Source organism: Mastomys coucha, chromosome X (assembly GCF_008632895.1).
Source record: "Mastomys coucha isolate ucsf_1 chromosome X, UCSF_Mcou_1, whole genome shotgun sequence".
Taxonomy (NCBI): Eukaryota; Metazoa; Chordata; class Mammalia; order Rodentia; family Muridae; genus Mastomys; species Mastomys coucha.
Genome location: NC_045030.1, coordinates 85,294,266 through 85,305,823, shown reverse-complemented (window position 1 = coordinate 85,305,823; position 11,558 = coordinate 85,294,266). Strand labels below are relative to the sequence as shown.

Sequence of the window (11,558 nt, the reverse complement as noted above, 5' to 3'; positions counted from 1 at the left end):
CCTCCCCAACTTGCTTCTTGGTCATGATGTTTGTGCAGGAATAGAAACCCTGACTAAGACACAGGTCTTCACGTTTTTATTTTTAACTAAACACAGTTTTGAGGCACATTAAAAGATGAAAATGAACTGATTTTCTATGAAGACAATTCAACTTAATGCCCAGACAACAATTAAGACTAAAATAATTCATACACAAAAGTTATGTAGGCAGTTTCTCAAAAATGCTGATATTTACAGAAAAAACATCCAAAAGTAAAAACAAACTTGTCTTGTAATTGCATTGGTTGTGATTTTTATTAAGTTACTTTTATTTAGAAACAGACACAAGTTTAGAACACACAATTTGGAAAAAAAAAAAAGACTCACATGACATTACAATATTCTACAGAGATATATTTTAAGATTATTGCAGTGAATAATTGTACTTTTAAAAATTAGAAAAATATAATCCTAATTGTTTTTGCCACATTTAATTCCATGGACACATGTTTTTATAAGATGAGGTAATATATAAAATATAACAAATATTAGTAGTATTAGGCCACTAAGTTTTAGGTTATTTGTAAAATTTATTGGTTAAAATTATAGTTACTTTTAATTAATATTATTCAATTACTTCCACAAGTAATTACTTCAGTAAAGCTGTGATTTTTCTTAAACTTACTAAAATAAAAATTTTCTCTCTCCAATATACTTAGAAAATATTCAACCAGAACTAATTTTTAACAAATCAATTCAAATTGAATTTTTTCCAATAATTTTCTTACAATAAAAGAAAAAATACAAGCGTCCTTTAATTTAAATTTGTATTGAAGTACTTGTCTGATATGATTCAGCTGATAAATATGAACCTATGCACTTATCAAATCCCTAAGAAGATTATTTAAATCAACTTCACATAATTACCATTCTCCATCTGTTCCACCAGGGCCTGAGCTGATCTGCTGGCATCTTGCAGTTTTCTGGACTTCTCTGCTTTTTCTCGTGCTATGGCCTGCAGCATGAGAGCAAAGGTGAGCGTTTCAGCACAACTTGGAGTCTACACAGTAATTGTAACTGTAACCCGAATTTTCAATCCTTATGATACTTCATTTTATCAGCTCATCATGTAAATCTTTGAGATTGTTTTCTCAACAATAATCAATTTTCAATGTTCTCATATTTTCAAAACAAAAATCAGTGTTCATATTCTAAGAGCTTCCTGAACTGTTTGCTCAAAATTCCTAACCAGAATTAACCTTTTGAACAATAAATATGAAACAGCTCAAATTAACAAAAATAGTACCTGCCAATTAGCTTATTCCCGATGGCTACATAGACATAAAATCTTTGGACACAAGGAATTCAAGCAATTTATGATTGCTGTAAAAATATTTTAGCTGTGGCAGTGAGATGACTCAGCAAGTGAAAGTGATCACTGCCATCCTAACAGCCTAAGTTCAGTTCCCAGGACCCACATGAAAGAATTCCTGTAAGATATTCCCTGAAAGTTGTTCTCAGGCTGTCATACATATTCTGTAGTATACTCATACCCGTTTAGATACACATGCAGAAATAATAAGTTTGACTGACTTTTTAATGTGGCTTTAGCTATATATGATATTTTATGTCCTCAACCTATTTATTACAAGAGAAATAGAGCTAAAATGCAATTAACATACAGAACAATCAATATTCCTGATGTCTATATCTACATCTATAATTAATATATCTGCTATAGAAAGAGATTTTACATGAGATTAAGTTAGTCTGGATTTATATTCCAAATCAAAATTTAATTTTTTCTACTTGAATTTAAAGAAACATTCCATGATTCAATATTAGAGTATAATCAGCTTGTTATGCAACTTGGATATTCTACAATGCTTTTTAGAAGACATATGTTGCAAGTGGAAACATTTAATAGCTTTGTTTTGTATTAAAGTATTTAGTCACTACACATGAGTTCTGAGTAGATGAAAGGTTGCCAGTTACACAGGAAATTATTTTTAAATTTAATTTAATCTAATGTGATTTAAAGCAATGAACTTAAAATTTTACATGTGACCAGAGTTATCTCTAATTTTATCATGTTGGTCTTGTGTCTTCCTGTTGAAATCAAGAGAAGGCAGATGAAGATATAAATATAAACAAATAATAATTTAATATCAAAACACAGAGGAATAATTATGTAAATCTGATTTTTCATAGCAAATGATTCAATATACAAAGTATTATTAAAATTTACCATAAATGAGCAGTGAACTAAAATTCTACCAAGTGGGTACATTGGCATGCCTAGGTGAAAAATACATATTTTATACTATGTTGCCAAAGCCATCCAAGAGAAAACACTGTTTATAATCTGAGTTGCAAGATTTGAAAGTGAAAAGATACATTTTAATACTTTGGATTTTTCACTTGAAAATTTCCCAACACATAGATTGCATTGTTTTGTGATTCTGTGTTCCCAAGATCCCATTCCAATTAACAGGGAAAGCTCTAGGATGCCTTGAAATTCAATTTCATACGGACAGAATTGGACAAAAATGAAAGGTTCTGACTTGCTGACTGACCTGAGAAATCTGCAAAAATAAAACAGTTACACAGGCATCTCCATAAAGTTAAAATCAAAAGTAAAGTTCTAGCATTCACCTTTTCTCATCTGTTTAATTTTTGTGTTCCATAATTTGTAACAACTTATTGGTCTGCTGTGCTTAGCAGTTTACTGACACTTGATTCCCAATAATTCATTACCTTCTTCACTAAAAAAAAACCCAATGTTATTCATAATGATAATGTGCTCTGAGCACAGTAGGAAGGAGATAATTCTTAGTAATTACATAACATCAACTACCAAGAGCAACAGAAGAGTTTAAATTATTCTTATTTGAATTACAATATATGAAAATATTAAACAAAGAAAAAAATTTTATGTTTTAATACAGTAAAATGAACAAAGACAATAAAAGCCAAGTTGATGCTCATTAATTTACACTTCACTTATGGGGCTGGGAGTATTTTTTGCCATGGTTAAGTATAGCTTCTCCTGAACCAGAGTCTGGATCTTGGCACCTGCATACAAAATTTGGCTTCCCGAAATAAAACTATAATCAAAGCTCTGAGTCAGCAGAGATTGGTACATTGTTAGGGCTTATTGGTTTCTAACCTAGTTGAGAATATCCAAACTCTACATTCAAGAAAAGATCCCTGCATTGAAGAGAAATGGTGGAGAATGAAAGTCATCCAAACCTTTACTCTTTCATCCATTTATGTGCCCCACTTATGTGCATTGTATAGACACACATAGACAAACACATACATACACAAAGGGAGGGAGGGAGAAAGAGAATCACACATGCATACATAACAATTTTTTTCTATTAACTTTTATTGTCATTGTAGTTTTGTATTTGATGATATTGGTATTTTACTTTTTATCAAAATTATATAAAGAAAAGAATTAGATGACCACATAGAATTGACAAATAAGTAAACTATATGTTTACAAATGCCATTAACATAGTCTCTTTATTCTGAATGTCTAATAAGATGATTAATTAGCAATTCTGTCTAGAAAGTCAACCTTATATTAGAAATTTTCAGGCACAATATCTGGGTTTCAAATGATGTTTTGATAATCACTTTAATTATTCTTACATAAGCAAAGATAATATAATATCACCACAACAAAATAAATAATCTATTGACTGAAAATTATTTCTTGTTTTGATGGGGGAGAAAAGTAAGACACAAAGTGGTTTGTGAAACATTAAATATATCAATGTCATTCAAATTCAAGTACCTTATACTACCTATAAATTATATTTTATATACATTATTTTTAACACACTTCACAACATTTGTGGGGGAAAACAAAGTACCATTATAGTATCCTATTTTATAGAAGTTAAACATCAATATGACTAAATCACTAATCAAAAGAGACAGAATTTTGAAAATGTGTAGCCTAAAAGAAGAAACCATTTCTTCTGTTTACAAGTTCAGTACTCTCTCACAATTTGTTTCTTCAAGGAATATGTCAATGAAAATTCACCTAATTGACATGAGTATACCAGAACACAACTCGCAGTAAAGGTAAAGATTTAGTTTCTAGATAGTGTAGGTATTATAAAAATTTATCTGTTATTAATTCAGCATGGGCACTAAGATATTAGAAAAAATGCATGGCACTGGCAGTCACTGGTAACAAACATCAGATACAGTTCAATTGCTGGTCCCATTTGCAAGATGTACACTATATAGACAAGGAGAAACTTATACATATATAGAAATAGAAGCCCCACAAAACTCAGTTGCTAACAGTATTTACTAACTTGTCAATTTTGAGTTCACATTCATAAGAGTATTGTTAGGTTAAATCATACTAAAAATGAATGTTGAATAATGAAGAGAAAGCTAAGCATAAAAAAATTATTACACAACAAAATGTTCAGTAAACTTTGAATTTAATAGATGGTTGTAGGTGTTTGATCACAAATAAATAAAGGTAAGAAAGGGATGATAAAGTAACAAATATAAGCTAAATGTGTTCGAGTTACTATTCTTTGGTATTTACTTTTATTTGTATGTTTGTTTTGTTGTTTGAGTTCTATTTTTTTGTCTTTCTCTTCATACATTATTTGCTAAAACTGTTAAGTGTTCTGTAACCAGCTTTTTAAATACCAAATAAAAAATCGAATATCTGAGCATCAATGTTGTCTCTATTAACTAACAACAATAAAGAGCTTCTTAGCAGACTAATGAAGATTCTTCAGGTAACAATCTCCAAAATGAGATGATCAGTTTTTTTCCTGGTAAAGTAGTACAGTACTAATTATTAATCTGAGTAAGACACAAAGACTATATTAAACAAAACATGATATGTACTCCTCATTTTAATTTAGGATGAGACCAATCACCTTAAAATAGTAAAACCTTGACACAAGATTTGAGTAGATACCTTTTTCATGAGACTATATAAGCAATATTCACATTAGGAGTTTGGGGAGGAGAAAATGCATGAATGAAATATATGGAAAAGTAATAAACAAAAAGAAAAAAGTATCAAGAAAGTTTACTAAGCATCACTGAAACTGTTTCCTCTTGGGATATGACTGTGTATGCACAATTCCTCAAATATATGAACAGTTCTATGTAAGTATTTGGTGTCAGTAAATTCCTAATATGTTATACTTTACCACTTTTTCTTTTCCTTTTTTAAAAATATCCATTTATTTATTTTTCTTTTATTTTATTTTTTATTAGATATATGCAATATGTAATAAAAACTACCATAAAGATTTTTTTTCAGAAAATGTATATTTTTTTTTACTTACCATTGTGATTCTTCTATTAAGTACTGATGTAATAACTCCATCCTTGGGGTCATACTGTTTATGAAAACATATCCACCCTCATTTTTATTTTTCTCTAGCTTTTTTTCTCTGGAAATTAGTTCTTTGGGTTTTTTGTTTTTTTGTTTTTGTTTGTTTGTTTTTTGGTTTTTGGGTTTTTTTTAGATATTTTCTTTATTTACATTACAATTTTTTTCCCTTTTCCTGGCTTCCCCTCCGAAAAATCCCTTATCCCCTCCCCCCTCACCCCTCCCGCTGCTCACCAAACCACCCTCTCCTGCTTACTGGCCCTGGCATTCCCCTACACTGGGGCATAGAACCTTCACAGGACCAAAGACCTCTCCTCCCATTGATGACTGACTAGGCCATCCTCTACTACATATGCAGCTGGAGCCATGAGTCCAAACATGTGTACTCTTTGGTTGGTGGTCTAGTCCCTGGGAGCTCTGAGGTTACTAGTTAATTCATATTGTTGTTCCTCCTATGGGACTGCAAACCCCTTCAGTTCCTTCGGTCCTTTCTCCAGCTCCTTTATTGGGGACTCTGTACTCAGTCCAATGGATGGCTGTGAACATCCACTTCTGTATTTGTCAGACACTGGCAGAGCCTCTCAGGATACTGCTATATCACATTCCTGTTCTGTTTTTATGTATGCTTGTATGCTACTTTTCATATGTATGATCTCTTTGTATACATATGTATAATTATTTTAATATTAAAATAACTTATATTTCAGTAGAATAATTTGAAACATATATTGACACATAGAACAGCAGTTGTTTTAATATTGTTTCATAATTAAAATAGATTCTAAATAATTTAGTATGATAGATTCAATTTCAAGTCAAGAATACAGGAATCCAAAATGTGCTAAGAGCTCCTCACCAATAATATATAATAAAATATTTATTCATAAAAGTTAAGAGCTAATCAGGAAATTATAATTCTAAAATATACAACTCAATATGCAATATGAAATGTAATTGTACATTTTGAAATAAAATATAACACAAGAATATAATAATTCCAAAAAAAATTATACATGAAGGGAAGTGTGATGATTAATAAGTGACTTTAAACTCATGACATTTATTTCTCCTTTCAATCCATCTTCTGTAATAATATGATAGTAAGGTTTATTTTCCCAATGGCCCTATCTTGTTTTTAGAAGCAATTAATTTTCTATTAACTTAGCATTTCCTAATAAAGTTTTGTACTTTGACAGAGTGCTAATTTATTCATTCACATTATTCATAAGTTTTGGCATCCTTCACATTTGTAATGTATTTGTATTTACATAACCTGTGTAGCTTTAAAAATAATTTATTTGTATATATTAAGCATTTCTTGTGTTAAGTACCAATTTTATTCTTGGCTTATGAAATCAAATGTAATTCAATAAATGGATCAGTGTAAAATAAACAAACAAAAAAGTAAGTTCCACTCACTAATTTCTATAAGCCAACAATCAAAACAATATTATAATGCCTCTAAATCAGCATGGAAAATTAAGAGAGAAACATAACTCCAGCCATCATGAAAGTACCTGGGAGATGTTGACCTAGTCAAAAAATTTTCATCAAAGGCCACTAGGAGTAGACTAACAAATGAAGTATCTTAGGATGTTTTTTATTTTTCAAAAGAGACATCATAATTTTCATGCAGAGTGAGCATTTATGTAAAAAGATTTTCTATGTGCTTATTATTGCAATGGAACTAGAGGTAGATAAGGAACAAGTGAGTTGGAATTGTTCTTTTTTTAATTGATGGAATAAGTAAGCATTAAAAGTAATTTATATTCAGGTTTTTAATTTTTAAAAATCAAGCAAAGCATGTAAAGTGACTAAATTTATGATTTTTAAAGGAACACTTGGCACAATAGTGTTGATGAAAAGATACCTGATTGAGTAATGTAGTTGTAGTTACCTGCACTAAGAAGTGATTATACTGAGTGGTCTTATCTAATGTTCCCAGCAAAGAAACTCTAAGAACTCTGCTGCTGTTTTGTATTTCTTAAATGACTATAAATGGAGACAAATCTGTATCCTACTTAAATTATGGCAAGTCTGGTTTTGCAGAGGTAAGATAAAATGTCAAAAGGAATAGAGTGTTAATAACAACGTGAAGCAGCAAAAAGATTCATTCTCATCTTAAAAAAAATGATTTTAAAGATAATTTCTAGGTTTAACTCTCATTCCTATAGGATGACAGAGAAATTCTATATCTTATAATTGTATATTCTAATTTACTTATCTAGTAATAAAGTATACACAAACTTCTAGATGACCTATTTTTTCTGTTCCATTACTGGCTTAACAAGAACATAAAGGAGAATGAATAAAAGTAGGGTTCAGAGAGTTAATTAGGTATATTATAAGATTCTGTTGTCTAGTATTTTTTTCTTTGTAATCAGGTTTAAATATATCCATAAAATAATAGAAATTACATATAATTATGGATATTACATGGCATCCCATTGGCTGTACATACAGTACATATTAGTTTATATGTATATTAGTTATATATATTACATATATATATATATACTCTGAATAGTTAGGAAAAAGATATGAGAGGAAGAATATGTATATATATGCATATATATATGATAATGCTTATAGATTAGATACCATTTAAGTTTTTTAATTTTATATGTTTCAGTGTTTTACTTGGGTGTGAATATGTGTACTACCTACATACTTGCTGCCCATGAAAATCAGAAAGTCTCAATCATCTAGAACTTGATAGAATTATATATGGTTTTGGGTTATCATATTGGATCTGAGAACAGTAACATGCCCTCCAAAGAGCAAAAGTGTTCTTAACCACTGAGCCAACTCTTTAGCCCTTTAGATGCTATATTAATAAGAATGAATACAGAAATGTCTAAAACAAAAATAAAGGATGAAGTATATAAAATTGATTCTCAAACTATTGAATATAACAAGTGATCAACTATATAAAATTTCATAATACATACTAGCAAGCTAATGGAGAAAATAACTTCAGGGAAAAAATGGGGAATAGAGCGTCATCCTTCAAGAACATTGGATAAGTTAATGTACAAAGGTATTCAAGTGTATTTCAAGGACAAGATAAAACAAACAGTTATTTAGAATCTGATGATAAAAATCTCAGGATAAAGAGAAATTGTAGATATGGGTATGCAGCTAAATGGAAGCTGTTGTTTTTTACAGACATCACAGTGATACTGAGACTATATTTATAGCTTATCTCAGAAATATATAGCATCCCTCATCAAATGTCAGGCAGACACAGATACTATGGTACCAATATATGTACTTTTAGAGTACTATTTTGACTTAAAAAAAATAAGCTACTATATACTGTGGATGTGGGGAAAAATTTTAGGGAAATTATAAATTCTGAAAATAATTAAAAGAGATTGAGGCATAATTAACTAATGATGTATGGATATTCCATGAAGATGTAACCCTGACTCTGTTAAAATGTGTTACTTAATAAACAAGAGTTTGCTTTTTATCCCAGAACTCAGGAGGCAGGGGCAGGTCTATCTTTATGAATTCCAGCTAGTCTGGTCTATAGAGTCAGATACAGGCAAGCCAGAGCTACACAGAGAAATTCTGTCTTGCAAAACTAAAACAAACCAACAAATAATGTCAGCTGATAAAGGCTCACTACAGAGACTCAGCAGACAACAAGGGAGCCTGTATGAAACTGAGCTAGGTCCTATGCATATATGTTACAGTTGTGTAGCATGGTCTTCTTGTGAGACTCCTAACAGTAGGACCAGAGGCTATCTATGACTCTTTTTTCAGGCTTTTGTGACACTTTCCATCATAATGTGTTGCTTTGTCCATTCTTAATACTAAAGGCACTTAGCCTTACTGCAACTTAATATGCCAGGTTTGGTTTACATCCATGGGTAGCTGGCCCTTTTCTACATTAAAAACTGAGGAGTGGAGGAGGACTTGATGGGGAAAGGGCATAGGGAAGAAGGCACAGGGGAACTGGAGGAAACTAATGGAAGAAGAGGAGGAAGGTAAAATTGTAGTCAAGATGTAAATAATAATAATAATAATAATAATAATAATAATAATAATAATAGTAATAATAACTGATTTGAGCAAAAATAATGCCTATATTGTGATCATATATAAGTAATTGAATTGAGACAAATATGAGATTGAGGATTCAGGAAAACATTCCAGTTTTGAGATAACTAATATTAAATACTTTGAAGCTACTGACAAATTCTTCAATAAGAAAATAATATAAGAAAATGATACAGTAAAATGTTACATAAGTGGTATGTTGTAAGCCTAGGTAGAAACAAATTCTCAAATAATAAAGGGATTAATAGAATTTATCAATGTATACTGGGCATTATGTGTGAGGAAAAATATCTCATTCTCTCTGACTAGCAGCTCCAAGATAATACATCTACCCTATGTCTACACTTATAAAAAGAACTATATGAATAAAAACATATCATCAATAGAGAAGATAAAGTTATACTAAAGTTTCAAAGTTTCATACTGAAAAAAATGTGAAATAAGTTATGATATTTTTATTTCAACAAAAAAACCACTTTAGGTATAAAATAAAATAGAAATTCAGCAGTAGAGGAAAAAAAGCAAGTAATACTTTATCATTTTAAATGGATATCTATGAGATATCTAAATGATATATCAATTAATACCAGGCCTTTCATTGAGAAGGACCCCCTGAATTCAAAATAACTTGCATAAACTGGCAAATGAGATAATCAAGAAAATTAATGTACACCAGAGCTGAATATCCATCATCATTACTCTCTAGAGTCTTTAATGCATATATAACATATTTGACTTAAAGGCAATTTCTAGGCACATCAGTTTGTGTCCTATTTTAGAGGGCAATTAAGAATAATGTTGTTTCTGAAGATGAGATTTGAAGTTGAAAGAGGTGACTAAAAACTTATCAAAAACTCTTATAGATTATTGTACATTTTTAGTATCTTTCATCTAGCATACTGATATTGTTTTTTTATTTTGGTTTTTTGTTTTGTTTTGTTTTATTCTTTGTTAGATATTTTCTTTATTTACATTTCAAATGATATCTCCTTTCCAGGTTTCCCCTACTTAAAAAAAAAAAAAGTTCTTTCCCCCTCTCCCTGCTCACCAAACCACCCTCTCGCTCTTCCTGGACCTGGCATTCCCCTACACTGGGGCATAGAACCCTCACAGGACTAAGGGCCTCTCCTCCCACTGATGACCAACAAGGCCATCCTCTGGTATATATGCATCTGGAGCCATGAGTCACACCATGTATGCTCTTTGGTTGGTGGTTTAGTCCCTGGGAGCTCTGAGGGTACTAGTTAGATCATATTGTTGTTCCTCCTAAGGGGCTGCAAACCCTTCAGCTCCTTGGGTCCTTTCTCTAGCTCCTTCATTGTGGACCCTGTGCTCAGTCCAATGGATGGCTGTGAGCCTTTATTTCTGTATTAGTCGGGCACTGTCAGAGCCTCTCAGGGGACAGCTATACCAGGCTCCTGTCAGCCAGCACTTGCTGGCATCCACAATAGTGTCTGGGTTTGGTGACTGAATACAGGAGAGATTCCCAGGTGGAGCAGTCTCTTGATGGTCCTTCCTTCACTCTCTGCTCCATAGTTTGTCTTTTCAACTTCTTCCATGGGTATTTTGTTCCCCCTTCTAAGAAGGAACGAAGCATCCACACATTGGTCTTCCTTCTTCTTGAGTTTCTGGTGGTTTGTGGATTGAATTTGGGTATTCTGAGCTTCTGGGCTAATATCCACTTATCAGTGAGTGCATATCATGTACGTTCTTTTGTGAAAGGTTACTTCACTCAGGATGATATTCTCCAGATCCATCCATTTCCCTAAGAATTCCATAAATTCATTGTTTTTAATAGCTGAGTAGTACTTGATTGTGTAAATGTACCACATTTTTTGGTATCCATTCCTCTGTTGTGGGACATCTGGGTTGTTTTCATTTTCTGGCTATTATAAATAAGGCTGCTATGAACATAATGGAGCATGTGTCCTTATTACATTTTGAGGCATCTTCTAGGTGTATGCCCAGGAGTGGTATACCTGAGTCCTCTGGTAGTGCTATGTCCAATTTCCTGAGGGACTGCCAAACTGATTTCCAGAGTGATTGTACCAGCTTGCAATCCCACCAGCAACGAAGAAGTGTTCCTCTATTTCCACAACCTTGCCCTCATCTGCTGTCACCTGAG

At 31.7% G+C, this 11,558-nt stretch overlaps 1 protein-coding gene across 1 annotated transcript in view; it reads right to left on the bottom strand.

Annotated features, from left to right (window-relative positions):
* Dmd (dystrophin) overlaps positions 1 to 11,558 on the bottom strand; it is a 2,056,279-nt gene that overhangs the window by 1,318,109 nt on the left and 726,612 nt on the right. The window contains exon 18 of the mRNA XM_031364700.1: positions 907 to 994. Within this exon, the coding sequence (XP_031220560.1) occupies positions 907 to 994 (88 nt within the window). The remainder of the gene's footprint in view (positions 1 to 906; positions 995 to 11,558) is intronic.